At 37.4% G+C, this 20,094-nt stretch overlaps 1 protein-coding gene across 2 annotated transcripts in view; it reads right to left on the bottom strand.

Annotated features, from left to right (window-relative positions):
* The window catches only part of raptor (regulatory associated protein of MTOR complex 1), a 638,589-nt gene that overhangs the window by 571,908 nt on the left and 46,587 nt on the right, over window positions 1-20,094 (bottom strand). For both annotated transcript variants that reach the window (XM_090389485.1, XM_090389491.1), the window contains exon 3: window positions 15,382-15,542. In XM_090389485.1, the coding sequence (XP_090245611.1) occupies window positions 15,382-15,542 (161 nt within the window). The remainder of the gene's footprint in view (window positions 1-15,381; window positions 15,543-20,094) is intronic.

Here is a 20,094-nt window from a genome sequence, read left to right as displayed (position 1 = left end):
ATAGATACAAGTTGATATGCAACCAAGTTACAAAGGAGGTTAGGCAGGCGAAGGCAGATTACGAGAAATCCTTGGCAAGGGATGCAAAGAAAAACAGCAAAGAGTTCTTTACTTATGTAAACTCTAGAAGGAAGGGGATGAATCAGATTGGTCCACTTGATATTGATGGGTCAAGTGTTGATGATCCTGCTCAGGTAGCTAACAAACTAAATGAATATTTTGCATTGACATTCACACATGAGGAGTTATTCAGCGAGGGGAATGCCAGAGGAGTATTCAACTCTAGCAGTAAGCTACAGAATCTTGAAATAACTGGGAGTAAAGTGGAGGAGAAACTGTTGAAGATAAACACAAGAAAGGCACCCGGGGTGGATGGGATCTATCCAGTTATATTAAAGGAGGCAGCAAAGGAAGTAAGCAAACCCTTAGCCATAATTATGAGAGCTTCCTTGGACTCAGGGGAGGTACCCATAGACTGGAAATGTGCAAATGTGACCCCAATTCACAAAGGAGGATCAAAGGCTGACACAAGTAATTATAGACCTGTGAGCTTAACTTCTGTTCCAGGAAAATTAATGGAGGCACTGGTTAAAGAAGCACTGCAGGATCATTTAGACAAGACTTCAGTTATAGCTCAGACACAGCATGGTTTTGTTAAGGGGAGGTCTTGCCTGACCAACTTGATTGGATACTATGATGCAGTCACAAAAGAACTGGATGCAGGGAATAACTTTGATATTATATACTTGGATCTTAGAAAGGCTTTTGATACTGTTGCACATGGAAGACTGCTACACAAATTGGAGCAGTGTGACATTGGAGGCAAATTGCTGCTATGGATAAAGGGGTGGTTGAGGGGGAGAAGACAGAGAGTGGTAATCAATGGACACTGCTCATCGTGGACTGATGTTATTAGTGGAGTCCCTCAGGGCTCAGTGTTGGGTCCATTATTGTTTTCTGTATTTATAAATGATATTGATGATGGTATATCGGGCTTAATGTCCAAGTTTGCAGACGATACAAAGGTTGGCAGGGTTGTCAAGGACACTACTGACACTATGCTGCTGCAACAGGATCTGGGAAGGTTGAGCAGATGGGCTGAGAGGTGGCAAATGAAGTTTAACATTGACAAATGTAAAGTACTACACATGGGAAACAGCAACCCCAGAGCAACGTATCAAGTCTGTGGTACTACACTGACAGTGGTAGAGAATGAAAGGGACTTGGGGGTGGTTGTGCAGGCAGATATGAAGTTCTCTGAGCAGTGCAGACGGGCTGCAAGAGTAGCTCATGGAGTATTGTCAATGATATACAGGAATTTTTCCAGCAGGGATAAGGAGGTGATTATTCCATTGTATAAGGCGATGGTCAGGCCACACCTAGAGTACTGTATACAGGTCTGGAGGCCTCATTTCAAGAAGGATGTAGAGCTGCTGGAACGAGTACAGAGAAGGGCAACAAGATTAGTGAATGGAACAAAGGGGTGCTCTTACGAAGAAAGGCTTAAGTTTTGCAAATTACAGCGTCTGGAGACTAGGCACCAGCGAGGTGATCTGATAGAGGTGTATAAAGCCTTGAATGGTTTAAGCATGCTCAATGCTGATGGGATTCTTCCTCAAGCTCAGAAAAATCACCTGAGAGGGCATAAATTCAAATTGAGGAAAGACAGATGTAGGATAGACGTGCGGAAATTTGCCTTTAGCCAGCGGGTGGTTGGTTGGTGGAACAGACTTCCATCCCTTGTGGTGGAGGTTGATAGCCTAAATAAGTTTAAGGCTCAGCTGGACAGGTATTTTGAACGAACAGAGGGGTGAAGTGGAAGTGGGTTTTTTTTTTTTTTTTTTGGCTGATGCTGCATAAGCTTGCTTTCTTGCATCAAATGCCTCTACTAATGCTAAATGCTAAATGATAGGTAATCCTTTTGCATGGTAATCCCATTACAAAACGTATCACAGCTTCATCAACTTGTGGAAATCTTCCATTCTTAGGTCCTGTAAAGCACTTGGTTGTTGCTTTGCATGAAAATATGAAACCACGATCATTTCTCCAACGACGAACATTTACTTCACTAACGTCAAAATGTCAACCCGCAGCTCTATTTCCATGTTCTTTTGCATACACAATAACTTTTCGTTTCAATGCAGCTTCGTAGTGCAATCTTTGACATTTTAATGTGCAATAAGGGATCAAAATTAACGAAATACAGTAACTTCACTTCTTACGTACTTTTGAAGATAAACAAAACTTCCTAATTTTCGTACAGCGAGCTCCACTATAATGAAATAATGGTGGCTTCACATTTCGAAAGTACGTGAAATCACCCACGCCACTTTATTCTCCAATGGAATTGGAGAATGCGATAACGGTCAAACTTGGAGGCAGGGTTTCCACGTAAAAAAAAAAAAAACGTGTGGTGCTGTGCAAAGCGCGGGAAAATTTGAAAAAAAAACTGCGATTGTAAGACGCCATCGATTCTAAGATGCACCCCGTTTTTAGAGACGTTTATAGGGGGGAAAAAAGTGCGTCTTAGCATCGAATAAATACAGTATTTACTGACAGAATGGTGTTTTGTTAGGGGTTAATGGCACAACAGCAACCAGAGCTCAAACTGTGTCCATCCAATGGTTAAAAAGAAAGAGTAAATTTTATAAATGATGATTGTATAAAATTGCATAAAACAAATTGATTAAATTTGATTCAAGTAGAAAGTTCTTCAACATTAGCATCATCTCCAAGCAGATGGGATAAAGTCGGTGAATGGGAGTCGGGATGTATGACCACATCTTTCAGTTTAAGAAACCAGTTTTAAGTGTGGCCAGGAGATCAGGAGTGATAAATATCAGGATGGTAGAAATGGTTAGAATGAGGATGCCATCTTTGTTTGGTCATAATTCGCCTTAAATATATCACCATTTCTTCAATAAGTTCTTTTGATCATTTCCTCTTCATTCACAGTTAAGCAAATTCTATTCGGTGATAACACCTTTGGGGTATTTTAGGCACTATGAAGAGTCATAGATACTGGCATTCCATTAAAGGTTACTGATTAGCAGACTTTTTTGATTTTTTAAAATCAAAACAGTTTTAACAGCTAGCTGTTCAGACTGTTTTGATTTTTCAGTTTCAATTGGTAGATGACATTCTGGTATTTAGATGATAGCCTGTCTATAAGCTAAGCAGGTAGGCAGCTCATCACCAGAAAGGTACTACTGTAATTTTCTGCATGCAGTATCTCAAACAAATGGAGTCATGTTCTGTGAAAGTGGCATCAAATCTCAAGCTTGGAGGCTCTAATGATGGGAAAATGTTGGTGTCCAAAGTAATCTGATCCACTTGAACTACTTTTTGGCATCATGTACGCACCGTCATGAGGAGAAAGGAGTAGTGCCTCCTCATGACAGGAAAAATTAATTAAGAGTTAGTAACGAAACTAATTAAAAAATAAAGAACAGTAACTCGTTTTTCCTTGCTCTCTTAAAACAAGCAAAAAAAAACTTTTTGAAAGAAAAGCTGCTTTTGAATAGAGAGATTTGTTAAGAACTAGAACTCAAACTACTGTACAATCAGTCTAAGAAATCACAATTTACTCACGATATTGTCCAGTCACACAAAATATAAAGTGAGAATATATGATAATCACAATCAGAGGTTGAATCATAAAATATTTCCAAAAACAAAAACAAACCACTCACTAATAAAATCTTTTTTAATAATCAAATATGTTAATGATTATTAAAAATAACAATGCTTGTGATAAATCATAACATTCTGGTGTGCTCCAGTTCATTCAAAGATTTGGTCACACATTTTTGCTTGCCAGTATAATAGGAGAGAAATTAATACTTTGAATCACCTGGCAACTTATAAGTGATCTGTACAACCCTCCTCACATCCAACCAATGCCTACAAGGTTACAAAACTCCAGTGATTCCTCAACCCTTTCTATATTTGATGAACAAAGACGCGCATGGTTTAGAAAAGAAAAACTCAAATATTGCCTTTCTATACATAATTACTAGACACTGCACAGAAAATATTGACATATGCACAGAAAAACTGGAAGAATATGCATGCACTAAAATATACAGGGTGTCTCGAAAATACACGGCATAAATTCAGGAATGAGTTCCGCATATGTAGACAATAAAAATATTTTATATCAACATAGTTCTGGAAATGCTTGGTTCCTGAGTTATTAACCGGAATGTCTTATCTTCTGCAGTTGACTTCCTTCATCACAAGGTACTGATAGAATTTGGTGGTTTTCCATTCCGACCATGTACTCAAATCAGGAGCAAGCGGATATGCACTTTATGTACAGTTTGGCGGACGGCAATGCTCTGGAGACTCGTCGTTTGTACCACGAAAGAGGTTTCCAGAACGAAGATGCCCAAACAGGGAAAACGTTTGAAGGTATCCATCACCGCCTTTATGAACATGCAGTCTTTACACCTCGTGCTGCCAACAGAGGATGACCAAGATCTACGACTGCTTTGGATGTTGTGCATGCCACTCCTGGAATCAGCACACGCAAAATAGCAATGCAACTGGCTGTTCGACTATTTGGAGAGTGTTGCGAGAACACCAACTGTATCCTTACCATCTGCAATGGGTACAGGTCTTGTCACCAGTGGATTACCCTGGCGAGTAATGTTCTGCAGTGGTTTTTGCAGCAGTGTGATACAACTCCTCACTTTTCTGCCTTAGTGATATTCACAGATGAAGCACAGTTCACACGAGACGGAATCCAAAACTTTCACAATCAGCATGTATGGGCTGAGGAAACCCACATGCAATTCTTCCATCACATCACCAACAGCGGTTCAGCCTCAACACCTGGGCGGGTGTTTTTGGTGATAAGTTATTTGGGCCCCATGTACTTCCAAACAAACTTACAGGGCAGGCGTACAGAAACTTTCTGGAAAACAACATGCCTGATTTCTTGGACAACACGCCACTGATCATTCGTCAACAAGCACACTTCATGCGCGATAGCGATCCCACACATTTCAGCCACCCAGCCTGCAATTACCTAAATCAAAGGTTTCCTGGTCAGTGGATAGGTAGAGGTGGACCAACTTCCTGGCCTCCACGCTCACTGATTTAAACTCACTAGATTTCTTCTTGTGGGGCCATTTAAAGTCATTGGTGTATTTGACTCCGGTAGCTGATGTGGAAACTCTCCGCAATTGAATTGTGGCAGGTTGCGAGACAATACAAAACATGCCAGGAATTTGGCATCATCTTCGCAAGTCCATGAGATGTCGATGTGAGGCCTATATTCAAGCAGAAGGTGGACATTTTGAACAATTACTATAAGGTGATATGAACAATTAAGTGTCATAGACAGACCTTCAAAACTCAGAAACCAAACATTTCCAGAACTATGTTGATATAAAATATTTTTATTGTCTACATATGAGGAACTCATTCCTGAAGTTATGCTGTGTATTTTTGAGACACCCTGTATATGAAAATAGCACCAAAATACTATTACATATAAAATTTTTAAATTTACTGTCAGTTTAGCAGAAATTTAAAAGTATTTAAAAGTAATGAAAAGTTTTAGATAAGGACCAATTTACGAATTACATGGAATAGCCTTCATAAAAAAATGCACTTTTCAATGTTTTCCACTGTAAATCTGTAGCATTTATCTTCCAAAATCATTTCAAAGAAAGTGAATGATAATTCCATATTTCCATTTGATAATTCCATTCAAACTGATGATTTGTTGGATAAATACAAGACCATGCCAGAAAAATTCAATGATTTAAGTCAGAATGTATGCATGAGTGTGTCTACAATTTAGCCACAGTGCAGCAGAAGGGAGTACACACTGAAAGCCTTGCTGTTTGTTATTTGATTTTTAGGAGCATTAGCAACTAAGGCCATATTGCTCCGGGATATGCGGTGGTCATTCCCTGACCTTTCCGCATCCTCCGTATTTGGTGGTGACGGGCTCGAACCCCGGTCTAATCAAAAAGCGTGTGCTATGCACTGCTGCTCCTTCCCACCTGGCTACGGAGGCGCCTGAAAGCCTTGCAGGTTCATTAAAGACTTGAGAGTCCCTGAAAGGCTTTTGGGGAGAAACTTTTATCAGTGTGGTCCATACTTGTAAGCAGAGGAATCCATTTTGTAGAGACAAAATACAATTGAACAATACATTAAATACATTTGACGGGATGGTGCAAGAGTTTCTGCCAGTATAATTGAAACTAACTCAAGGGTTAAGGGAATTGCTGATTGGGAGGGGGAAGAGTGGGTTAATATAGACACATTTATATGTTGATAGGAGTCAAATTAACACTTGCACACATCAAGATTTCAAATATACTGGTAAGAAAGTACAGCATGAGGAAGATTTTGAGATGGATGAATAAAACAGAAAAGGCTAGTTCAATAAAACAGAAAAAGATGGCATGGAAAAATTACAGAGTGATAAAAAGTACTGAAGCTTATAACAGCTACAAACCTTATGAGAATCTGCTGACGCACAGAGCAGGGATGAGGAGTTTTGCATGTATGTGAATACAAAGAAGAGAAGAATAAATCAGAACAAATCTTGTGTAACAGGTATGAAGAAAGTGTTAAATAACCCAACTGATGTTGCAGATGAATTCAACAGATACTTTGCATTGATATTTACAAAAGAAAGATTTCGTAGTAGTGAAGAGAAACTGTGCAAATAAAGCTGAAAAGTATGAAAGTGGATAAATTGAAATTTCAGGAATTTTTTATTATAAAACTTGAAACTAAAGGTGAGTAAGGCTCATAGAGATGATCAGAGATACCCAGTAATTTTGAGGGAGGTGACAAGAGAGTGCAGTGAACCATTAAGATAAATTTTCACTGAACTAAAGAGATTTGGCATTAATCCAATTCCCTTCAATTGGAGAAGTGCATGCATAATGCATTTCATGCATTAAGAATCTGCAGATAAAGGTAGTGATCATAGTGTACTGATGAGGGATCATTTAAAGATGTAACTATCATCGGGGTAAAGGGAAGGGTTTTTGCTTTTGTAAAGGCGACTACAGTGGTCTCAGAGATTTTTAAAATTTTATACATGATGATGTTACCAACAGCAAATTCTAAATGGGAAGCATTCAAGGAATTAATCTTGGCAACTACCAGGCTTTTCATATGAATAAGAAATACTGTGAAGGTTTAGGCCTAAATGGATGTCAGATGTCTTAATGAGACTCGTGACAGAAGAAAAATGCATGGGACACAAATTATCAGGAGACAGATGCCTATGGTAGATATAAAATACTCTCTAATCAAGTCACAAAGGATATTAGGCAAGCAAAGAGAAATCTTTAGCACACAATGCAAAGACAAACAGTAAAGACTTCTTTACTTATGTAAACTCTAGAAGGAAGGGGATGAATGAGATTGATCCAATTGACATCGACGGTTCGATTGTTGATGAACCTGCTGTGGTAGCTGACAAACTGAATGAGTATTTTGCATCTACATACACACATGAGGAGGTCTGCAGGGAAGTGGAGGCCATAAGTTTATCAATCTATGGCAGGGAGCTAAAAGATTTTGTAATAACTGAGAGCAAAGTGAAAGAGAACATAAGAAAGACAACTGGGTGGATGTAACTATTCAATTATATTAAAGGAGGCAGTTTATGCAGTAAGCAAACCCTTAGCCATAATTATGAAAGCTTCCTTGAACTCGGGGGAGGTCCCATGGACTGGAGATGTGCAAATATGTCCCCAATTCACAAAGGGGGATCAAAGGGTGATATGAGTAATTACAGACCTGTTAGTCTAACTTCTGTTCCAGGGAAAATAATGGAGTCACTGGTTATGGAAGCAATGCAGGATCATCTAGACAATACTGCAGTTATAATTCAGAAACAGCATGGGTTTGTTAAAGGGAAGTCTTGTCTGACAAATTTTATTGGATGTGGGAACTAAGGAACTGGATGCAAAAAATAATTTGATATCATATATTTGGATTTTAGGAAAGCTTTTGATACTGTGGCGCGTGGAAGACTACTGTACAAATTGGAGCAGTACGGCATTAAAGGCAAGTTGCTAAAATGGAAAAAAGGATGGTTGAGTGGGAGAAGACAGAGAGTGGTAATCAATAGAAATTCCCCCAAGGGACCTCATATTGGGCCCCTTGTTTTTGGTATTTATCAATGATATTGATGAAAGTATATCAGGGAGAATGTCTAAGTTTTCAGATGATACGAAGGTTGGCAGGGTTGTTAATGACAGTAATGACAGTACGCTACTGCAACAGGATCTGCAAAAGTTGAGCAGATGGGCTGAAGTGGCAACTGAAGTTTAACAATGACAAATGTAAAGTACTGCATATGGGTAGCAGTGGACCCAGAATAATGTATCAACTGGGTGGTACTACACTCAGGGTAGTGGAGAATGAAAAGGACCTGGGGGTAATTGTGCAGTCAGATATGAAGTTTTCTGAACAGTGCAGACAGGCTGCAAGAGTAGCTCATGGTGTCTTAATGATATGCTGGGATTTTGCCAGCAGGGATAAGGCGGTGATTGTCCCCGTGTATAAAGCAATGGTCAGGCCACACCTTGAGTACTGTATACAGGTCTGGAAGCCTCATTTTAGGAAAGGTGTAGAGCTGCTGGAATCAGTACAGATAAAGGCAGCAAGATTAGTAAGTGAAACAAAGGGTTGGTGTTACCAAGAAAGGCTTAAGTTCTGCAAAATTGCAGCTTCCGTAGACTGGGCACTTCCATGGGGATATGTCTGAGGTGTATAAGGTAGTGAATAGTTTGAGCAAGCTCAATGCTAATGGGATTCTTCCTCTTGCTCAGATTACTCACCTGAAAGGACAAATTCAAATTGAAGAAAGACAATTGTAGAATACATGTGTGGTCTTTAGCCAGCAGGTGGCTGATAGCTGGAAAAAACTTCCATCTGTTGTAGTGGAGGTCAACAACTTAAATAAGTTCAAAATAGAACTAGACAAACATTTGAAGTGAATGGATGGGTGAAACAGCAAGGGTTTTTTTTCTTTTTTTTTTTCTTTTGGCTGATGCTAAATAAACTTGCTTTTCTGTATCATATGCCTCTACTAATGCTAAGTGCCAATATATAAAGGTGGTTCTAAGAATGAAATAAGTAACTACCAAAACAATCGGAACTGAGATGAGGTATATTTTTGAAATGAATGAGGAAGTGTTTAGGAAGTTTAGATCTTTTTGCAGATGGGTTTGTTCTATTAGTTTGGGTATTCGTGATGCATTCAATAGATAAAATAAAAGTACAGGGGTGGAAATGATGCATGAAGTAATGAAATTTCTGGATAAAGCATACACACAGAAAGAATCTTGACAATGTGCCTCACTTACATACTACTCAGACTCCCTCCAATCACTAGTGGCAGAATAGAGACATTCCTCCACTTGTTCTCAAAACTTGTGCTCCATAGCTTTCTCCTGTAGTGGCAATGATGAAAGAAAGCAAGCTTATAAAGCATCAGTCAAAAAAAAAAAAAAAAAAAAAACCTTACAACATCACCTGTCCACCCTCCATTATTTTAGCTTGTTATTCCTTGAATTGATTCAAACTAGCCACTTCCATAACAACAAATGAAAGTATCTTTCAACAAAGAACTACCTGACAACTGAACCCCACATCTGTCCTACAGTCATCCTTCCTCAATTTGAATTTATGCCCCACATGTGTGTAGTCTGAAGAGGAAGAATGCCATCAGCATTGTGCTTATTCAATCCATCCAAAGCCTAAATGCTTCAATAAGATCAAAGATTGCCAATCGTGGAAAAGATTTTACTACAGATGGCATTATTGTGTTCTGTTTGCAAAAAGAACATTAAATGCAAGAAAAAATTCCAGATTCACCCATATGTGAAAACAGCATCGCACATTATGGCCAAACAAAGGAAGAGCAAGGGAAAATAGCCAGAGCAGTAACTTTTAACTAAGCCATGTACTTTAAAATCAGAGAAAAGTGATTTTTCAAAGGATTTGTTTTCTCGCCCTGGTAAGCAGTAACATCCATTTCAATAAGTAAAACAATTGAGTCTTCAAACAATTTTTGGAAAAATATTGTATTAATCGAAATATTCCAGATGAACCTATAAGGAGAAAGAATTACCTTAATGCTATTTACAATGACATTATTCGCAAAATTTGTCAATATATTAGAGAATCCACATTTGGATGTCCATCGACAAAACAACAGACATTTGTGACAGTTATACTGCACATTTTATATGTGAAAAATTAGACACAGAACTATATTGCATCCGTATTTACTTGCTTGTAAAGCCCTTGAAAGGTGAATTACTCTACCAGAGCAAAATTTTGTATTGGTTTTTTGCAGTTATTATGGCCAGAATTGATCCATTCCAAAAGAATCTGCACTTCTGTTAGCGATGCTGCTTTGTATATGATAAAAGCTGCTTCTGCATTATAAGTTTTCTATCCAAATCTGGGCCATGTTACTTGCTTAGAGCATGGCTTACACAGGTTTCAGAAGCAATTCAGGAGAATTTTGGTGAAATTAACAAACTTATTTCTAGTATAAAAAAGATTTTGTCAAAAGCACCCTCAAAAATAGCAACTTACACAAATATGTTACCTACTCTTCCCCTCCCACCTGATGCTGTTCTCACAAGGTGGGGGACATGGTCATAAGCAGCATCGTTTTAAGCTAAAAAATTTGATTCTATAAAAGAATTTGATTCCTTGGATGGTGTGCGTTTAGCAAGCCACTGGTGGTGCTAAGGCAATGCTTTCTGATTCTTTGGCTAAAAAACATTTATTGTTCATCCAGAGACCTGTTTCAGCTGGTTACCTAGTTGTATAACTGAACTTGAAACATGGGGACTTTCTTTGAGCAGTGCAATTGGAGAGATAAAAAAAGTAGAATTGTATTTTTAGTCATGCCTGGAGTCATAGGAGAAGAAATAAGAAGAAAATATAACAATATTTTAGAAAAGAACTCAGGATTTCACACTTTAAGGAAAATGGATGAATTTATAAATGAGAAAGGAAATTAACTTGCATTTCTAGTAGACTTCAAAAGCACATATTTTTAAATACAGTCCAGTCACTTCTGTAGAAGTAGAAAAGGTCATTCTCTGTGTATAAACACCACAAATTTACAACGGACCACTCTGAGAAATATATTATTGTATATTGTAACAAAAATTATTCCAGGTGAGTCTGAAAGGGAAACGCTTTAAAAAAAAAGATGCTATAACTTTTCAAAAACAGTTTAATTATGTTAACATGTCAAATGCAAAGAAATTGTGGTTCAATTAATTGTAATGCATATATCTAACATTTTGGTCCATATTTTAGTGCATATGATCCTATGTCTAGCAATCACACAGTCGTTAGTTGAAAGATGAAGAAAGATGCTGTGGTCTGACGTAGCCCAGTGGTCAGGAGCGAGAGTGCATAGCACGCGTTCCTTGAGTGGACCGAGGTTCAAGCCCGTGACTACTAAATACAATAAATATTTGTATTGACGATTTATTGTAAACTCTACTGACTTGGTTGTTGTGCCGGAGTATAAACAGAAAATTTATTTATTTAGTATCTAAAGGTAAAGGTTTTAACTTCAGAAAAGGGGACTGTGGCAGTTTAATACGCTACATGGCATCTATTAATTGGGTGGATTGCAGAGTGAGGGCAAATTCATTAGTGTCATTGAATACCTTTAAAACAATATTCAAAGAAGACACAAAGTACAGTACCATTAAGAAAATACAGCACGAGAGAGAGAGAGGCCAAAGCTGAGTATGAGAAAGCACTGGCTAAGAGAGCACAGAATTGGGACAAAGAGTTTTATATATATGAATACAAAGAAGAAGAAAACCTATCAGATCAGAGCTTCTGTACTGGGTGTAGGAAAATCTTAGATAACACAACTGATGAATTGAATAAGTACTTTGCATTAGACTTTACTGAACCCTTTATGCTGAAGAGAGTCTGTGCAAGTGTATGAAATTAGTGATTTCAAAATTACAGATGACTGTTTATTAAAAAACTTTCAAGCCTAAAGGCAAGTAAGGCTCCTGGAGTTTTTTTTTTTTTTTTAATGTAAACCCCAAACACGAGAGGTATTAGAACCTATAGTACTTAGTACCGTGCTTGGGTTGGAGGTTGAGAAGACGAAAGAAGATATTTGTTGACATTGGACTTGAACTTCTGTAGACTGTAATTTTCAGGAAATACGTATGAAGGAAGGTTGTTCCAGAAAACGGCAGTTGAATGTTGTTGTTGTTGTTGTTGTTGTTATGGGATTTCTGGTGCAAGGGCTACATAGGCCATATTGTGCCTATCAAAGTAAGTAAGTATACATGTGATAACTGCTCTGTGAGCAATTAGAGTTGGTCATACATTTTAATTTTTTTCAAGTAGGTGAAAAATTCGGAGAGTTTTGCGTCATTACCTATGATGCTGTTGAGTGACAAGAGGTTTGAGATGGAGCTGAAAGTAGACTGTCGGGCAGTGTCGAACAAGCTACATTCAATCAGAATGTGCTTCACTGATAGCGGCTGCAAACAGTGCGTGCACTGAGGAGAATCATTTCCTGTGAGCAGAAACAGATGAGTAAGGTGAGTGTGGCCAATTCGGGTTCTGGCTAGAAGTACTTCTTCCTTTCTGATTTCACGGAGGCTAGAGGTCCATAATTGTGGTTCAGGTTTCAATTGAAACAATTTATTATGTGTTTGCTTTTTCCACAGAAGAGTCCATTGTTCCATACATATTTCCTGTATTTTATGTTTATAATCAGGATAGGGGACAAGATCATTTGATAAGGCTACGTTGGAGGGATGCTTTGCGGCATGATCAGCGCACTCATTTCCAGGAATACCGCTGTGACCTGGGATCCAAGAGAAGACAACAGTGCAATGTTGCTCATGAAGATGTATCAGTTCTTGTCTTATTAGCTTTACCAAAGGATTGCAAGGTGAGGTGTTTGTGAGAGCTAAGAGAGCACTCTTGGAATCAGTGTATACTATACTTTTATTCGTTGACAGGAGGGAAATATTTTCCAGCACAAGTTTAATTGCATAGAGTTCAGCAGTATAGCTGCTGCATTCAGCTGGAAGTGGAACAGTTGAATGAATAAATGAGGAAGATGAAAAGTTGGTTCTGTGAGTTTGAAGTTGGACAGTAAATGGATGTTGGCTGGTGGCGGCATGTGTTCGGACTGTTTTGAAAGAGAGAGCGGGAATTATAGAAGCCAATTCAGAAGAACAGTGCCCATGGAAGTATCTGTAGAAGAGGCATGCAGCAGAAACAGTACGTCTATGAGACAGCGAGTGGAGAGACTCTGTTAGAGGTGAATCGTTAATTAACCTAACTGCCCTCAGAAGAGGGCAGTTAAGTTAATGGCATATACCGTAATTTTGAGGGAGGAAGCCGGAGAGTGTACTGAACCATTGGGGTTAATTATGAGGGCATCATTGGACTCAAGAGAGGTTCCTTTGGACTGGAGAAGTGCCAACACATCACCAATACATAAAGGTGGTTCTAAGAATGACGTCGGTAACTAAAGACCAATTAGCATTAACTTCAGCGGTAGGAAAAAATCTTAATGATTAAAAGTGCAATCCAGGGACATTTAGATAAAAATGTCATTCTGAAGGACCCTGAGATGCATTGCAGGGTGGCTGGAGGGCAGAAGGTTGTCATTAATGGATTTCTTCAGATTGGTGTAACATCAAAAGTGGGGTCCTCCAAGTATCAGTTCTTGGACCATTGTTTCTGATTTTCATAAACAACATCAACTTTTTTTTTTTTTTTTTTTTATAAAGGGTGTGATGGAAAAATTTGCAGATTCAATGATGAGTACCAAGCAGTGCTACTTCAGAATGACTTAAACAGGCTTCAAGAATGGTCAGAATTTTTAAAAACTTTTAATGCAGCAAAATGCAAGGTCTTATACTTGTGGAATAGCAACCCACAAATAAATTATACACTGGGTACAGTTGAATTAAAAATAGTGGAGGAAGAAGGGATCTAGGGGTTACAACACAAACAGATATGAAGAGAAAGGAAGTTCATAACCTCACTGCACAAGGCAACAGTGAGAGAGCATTTGGAACACTGTTGTCCAATTATGAAGACCTATTCTGGAAAAAGACAAACTTCTTGAAAGGGTCCAAAATTGGGCAACTCGAATGATGAGATCAGAAAAAGAATGACCATACAAGGAAATACCTCCATTATGTGGGCTAGAGACCTTGGCAACCAGGAACCTTAGGGGATAACCTAATTGAGACTTATAAGGCTCTGAGAGGGGGAAGGAGTTAGAACAGAAGACAGAATTTTCACTATTATAAAGAATTCCACAAGTAGGGCCCCTAAATTCAAATTACAGGGGAAGAGGTTTAAACTAGATTGTAGGAAATTTTCTTTTAAATAGTAATTCATTGATTACCAGAACAAGTTGCCTCCACAGATGGTTGAGGCTATACAGTTTGAAGAAACTGTGCTAACATGCAGCTAACAAGTTTGAAGAAATTCAAAGATCAACTGGATAGTTACCTACACGAGGAGAGAAGCACAATTTGTATTTTATTTTCTTACCTACTTTTTTTTTTTGGCTGGGTGCAGTAAAAGCCTGTAGCTTCCTTGCACTATATGATTAATACTAATAATATTACATCCAGATGACCAATATCTTGACAAATTTTATAGATATCACCATAAAGAGCACTAAGACAATGCTTCCTCGTGGAAGAGTTGTCTGGAACATTTTGAGGGCATTACTTAACAAAGTTTTGCATTTAGTTATGCAAAACTGGAATCCATAACTAAATGAAAAGGATATTGCTACTTAACAAAGTGGCACAGGGACTGCTTATTCTGTAAATTTTTTAGGAAAACTGAACTGTTGTGATATATGTACAAATAATGGTGCACCATGAAATTTTGTTCGAGGATGGAAAAGAAAGGAATACCTTCCACATGGATAGCTTTACAGGCATCATAAAATACAAACTTTCATATAGACATTTTTATAAAAGGCTTAGACATTGTTGGTGCTGCTGCTGTCAGTTGGCCCAGCTGACAGCAGCAGCATGATTGTTTTATTTTGCTTATTGACACACTAGCAACATTGCAGTGACATGAAATCATGTACAAAATATTTAAACAAAGTTTTCCACTTTGGTCATTTTGATCATATCTGATAGAGATTTCTTGGCTTTATCATAAAGAAACCATAAGAAATCACTTCAGTAAGCAAACACTCTGAGTTACTCCTGATTCAACACAATGGTTTGAGTACAAAACAGCAACAAGTGGGGACAAAACAATCTCTAGGAAACTGCTAACAAATTAAATGGAGACAAAAAAAAATGCACACACACAAATATAAATTTCTTAAAAAAATACCTTTGCATTCCTACGCAGTGATGTGCACAGTCTCTTCACTTCATCTACAGTTGGATCCAAACTTTGCTTATATCTTGCACGAGGTTGCCACCTTTCGTACTGTTGCTGAAGAGTACCACCAATCATTTCCAGTGCTTTTTGGGGTGCAAGAGATAAAGGATCTAAATAACAATACATAAGATGAAATAACTGTGCTTTATACAAATCTCTTAAATATGCTTACCCTATCTGACAGACAATCTTTTATTTTTAAAAACTTTCAGTGTAAAAATGTCATTTTTCTTATGTCTTACATGTAAGCTACTTTGTCTGACTTCCTTATTCTCAAACTATCTATGAACTTTAACCCTTTCAACCTGAATTTGTTTGCTGAACATGCGTGGTCTTAGAGCAGTGAGTTTTCTAACAAAGGCTGGCTCTGTACAGTAAGGCTGTTCATTGTATTCTGAAGTTTTGCAAACAGGAAATCATATATAAATGCTTTTAAACATTAATTTGCTCTTATTTTTGCCCATTATTGGAATGAAATTACAACCAAAAATCAAATTAATTATTTTAAAGAAATCATAAAAAAAAGAGGAAAAAACTCACATTCTTTTTAAAATTTAATATATTCTATTTATCAGTGATTTTTATTTCATCAATTTAACTTCTGAATCTGAATTCCAAAAAATTTCTTCAATTTTGGACCCAGATCAGACCAACTAAAGTTAACGGTTATGACCTGCTTTTCCAATCTTCAGAGTTATTTTCATGAAACACAGATAACAAATGGTAGCAAATGCCAAAAGATTACGACAACCAAAACATCTGTATACAGACATACCTTTCAGAATGCACACATGCTAAAAATGTAAATATATGTACATTTTTACATCTATGTACATGTATATATATAATGTACATGTATAAATGCTGCTCTGTCTGATCTTTATACCTGCCAACTTTTGACTTCAAAATGCTGAAGACTGGGTAACTCTAAGGATCAAGCAGATTTTTTTGAGAAAAACAGGAAAGAAACAAGATTTGTTGATAAAAGTAGAAAAGACATTTTTTTAAAATCCAGATTTTGGGCTTGAAATGACTCAGTGACAACATATGCATTCTATATTAAAATACAGCCATAGAATCATTTACTGGTACAGAATGCTTTCAAATATTAGGTTAAAAAAAAAAAAAAAAATTTGGGATGGGATGCACACCGCATGCCAAGAAAATCTTCTCGCATGTTCATTGGCCCTGGTCTAAACTTTGCTGCCAAGAGCAATTCCAAAGCTTCACCAAAAAGATATCTGAATTAGTTCCCCCCCCCCACACACACACACAACATGGCCGAATATTCTCTCTCAGCATTGCTATGAGGAATTGTTAAAATGACAAACATGACTTGGGATAAATTTGTTATATTTCAAGCTTCCCTGCACACTTTTCAGTTCCCCAACCAAAAACCATCGATTCTTTAGTCTTCTGTAATAGGTTCTCACACTGAAATCTACAAAACTCATACTGCAAAACATCTATTGCTGCATCCATTTCTTTTATCTTCCATGATACTCAGAGACTGGGAAAAAAATTTCACATTTGAAAATGATGCACTGCCAACTAATGAAATTTGTGCTACTTTGACATTTCTAAGAACATTTGTAGTGACAATTTGTGCACTATGTGGTCATATGCAACAATAAAGTATGTGCTCAATGATCAAAAGAATAGAATCTTTTCTTGTTTTAAAAGTCCACCTGAGCTGCTCAGCTGGGCCAACAAATACAATCCTAAACTAGCAAAGCAGAATAAATCCTTCTGATTTATTCTGTTTCGTTAATAAACTTCCAAAACTGAATATTTAACAACTACTGGTCTAAGATACAAGATCAATAGATGGTTTTGCATATTAGAGTTTGGTATTAGTCTAATATACAAGACAAATACTAAACTATTGTATTTTCACATTATATCCTTCAACATATCTTTATGGAGCGGAAGTGAAAACTTGGATTGAAGAGCTTTTGAATTTTCATATGTTGGCATATTTAAAAGAATGCAAACAAATTTTTGGCTAAGATAAGAAAGCCAACATGAAAAAAGCATGACAAACTTCGGGAAACTTACTGGACAAACTCATTTACTGCTAACGCAGTTTCTCCCTGAATTCTGGGTAAACAGATGGTAAGCATTATCAGTAGTGGCAGTTGAAGTCAATAACAATGTGTGGATTAGTTTTTTCTCATTATTAAAGCAGATTATTGGAGTTCGTGAGTGGGCTGAAATTTACTTACGGGTACACCCTCTGGACGACCTCAGTCTTAGGGTGTTTATCCCGGCCCCCTTTCTGCTGTTTTAAAATAGGAAAATTACTTCTATTGCCACTACCGATAACATGCACCATCTGTAGAAGTTGTTTTCCTATTTTAAAACAGTGTGAATAGGGGATAAACACCCTAAGACTGAGGCAGTCTGGAGGGCATACCCTTAAGTAAATTTCTGCCACAAAAGCATTACAGTACTCATGAACTTCCAATAATCTGCTTTTAATAATGAGAAAAAAACTAATCAATACATTGTTATTGACTTCTACTGCCACTACCGATAATATGCACCATCTGTTTACCAAGAATGCACGGAGAAACTGCAGTAGCGGGAAACGAGTTTGTTCAGTAAGTTTCCCGAAGTTTGCCGTGGTTCTCATGTTGGCTTTCTTTACCTTCACCAATTTTTTTTTATATTAAAACCAGAAGAGAGGAACATGAACAGCCTCTACACACAAGGGAGGATAACATGCCTAGAGTTAATAACTGGCTTGACATGTTTAGTATTACTTTCACCAGAAGTCTGCAGCAATTCAGAAGTCCTTTTTCTCAAGTTCATCGATTTTTTGTCATTCAAAACTTCTTCTGGTTCGTCAACTGGATTTGGACATGAGTCACTATTACTCTCTAGTGATTGCTTGTTGCACTTTACAATTTAGTAACTCTTAAAAGAACTCATATGGTTTTCTCAAGACTTCCGATCTCTTCTTTAAATAGCCTTGTCAGAAGCAGCTACTGTTCTACCAACCTACTGAAGCAATTACACAAAAACAGCCAATATGCATACACGTGCATCTTTTTTTTATTTTGTTTTACTTCAAAGGAATGCATCAGTTGAAATTGTTTAAATCTATCCTTCCTTTTATTCCTTCTTTCTACATAGTAGTAAATTTATATTAAGGATAAGCAAGAATCCCCATGATAGATATAAACTAGTCTATAATCAAGTCACAAAAGAATTTAGGCTAGGGAAGTGAAGGCAGATTATGAGAAACCTTTGGCAAAGGATACAAAGCGAAACAGCAAAGACTTAATCTTTTTTTTTTTTTTTTTAGTAATTGGTGCATGGGCTTCTGTGGCCATAATGCACCTCCGAGGAGGGATTCGAACCCGCGACCTTTAGGCAGGCACTTTACTCAACTGGCTAGCCCGGTCAGCTCTATACAGGTGACCCCCGCTTAACGCTGATCATTCGTTCCGGAAAAACAGAGCGCTAAGTGAATCCGCGCTAAGCGAGCACCGCTTTCCCATAAGGTAACATATGTATTTGTGAGCTGCGGTCGGTGCCATAGGATATTTCCTAATCAATAATAAACGGTAATGAAAAGATGCACAAATGTCGGTCAAAATATTTAATATTCAAATATTTGCACATATAAAATATTCTGCATTACATACGTATAATTATGTGGTAACTACTTGCGTCTCAAAAGTAAAAAAATTCTAATTAAAATAATGAATTTAATTGATTTAATTTAATGGATGAATTTAATCATGAAAAATGTGTGGATTTTGAGTTGAACTTTGGCCCTCTTCCAAATAAACTAAAAGGGGTATTAATTTTAAATGGCCCGCAGCGTTACCACCCAACAAAAAAGTCAACCGATCCTTCGCCGCTTTGAAACTTGGCATGTTTTTTGTTCTTTCAATATGAAACTTCTTTTAGGCATTCGTTTCCACAAAAGTCCTGCTTCATCTATGTTAAAAACTTGTTGAGAAGTATAACACATAATACCCATCTTCAATAATTTTAACAAGTTCTTTTTTGAAAGTTTCGGCTCCTTAATCTGCACTAGCGGCTTCTCCCGGGATTTTAAATCTATTCTACCAGTTTTAAATGGTTCCACATTTTTTTTTTTAGGCGAGTTTTCTTCAGATCATCGTATTGGCTAATCTCTTTCTCTCTCTCTCTCTTTTTTTAATATTTAACTTAACTGAATTCTGCACTCGAATATTATCTTCAAAAAAATTAGTCTTTCCATTTCAATCCTAATAGCCGGTCTAGTCCTAGTTGCTTGCAGTGGAACAGCTATCTTTCCCGCTGCTAAAATTAATTCTTTATTTTTTCATAATTGTTCTTACAGTTAAATTTGCGAGTCCTAAATTATGGCACACATCCGCTTGTCGTTGACCGGAATCGATTCGCTTCAAAACGTCTAATTTAATTTTCAAATTCAGTCTTTTTCTTACATTTATAGTCTTCGTACTGCGCCCAGACGTTGTTGCATTTTCATTCCTATCGGTCATTATTAGCTCTTCGAAAATATAACTGCGTTGGTTGAATTAATTATGATACAATGTTCGAGTAAACTGTCCGTTACGCACGATGTCTAATACTGTACTGAGTGATGACTAACTAGACTTCGGACTTCGGATAAATGCATATAACGCAAATATTACAAGCAAT

This window comes from Mastigoproctus giganteus, chromosome 2, assembly GCF_048544385.1.
Source record: "Mastigoproctus giganteus isolate SK-2022 chromosome 2, ASM4854438v1, whole genome shotgun sequence".
NCBI classification, from domain to species: domain Eukaryota; kingdom Metazoa; phylum Arthropoda; class Arachnida; order Uropygi; family Thelyphonidae; genus Mastigoproctus; species Mastigoproctus giganteus.
This window is presented reverse-complemented; position numbering and strand designations above follow the sequence as displayed.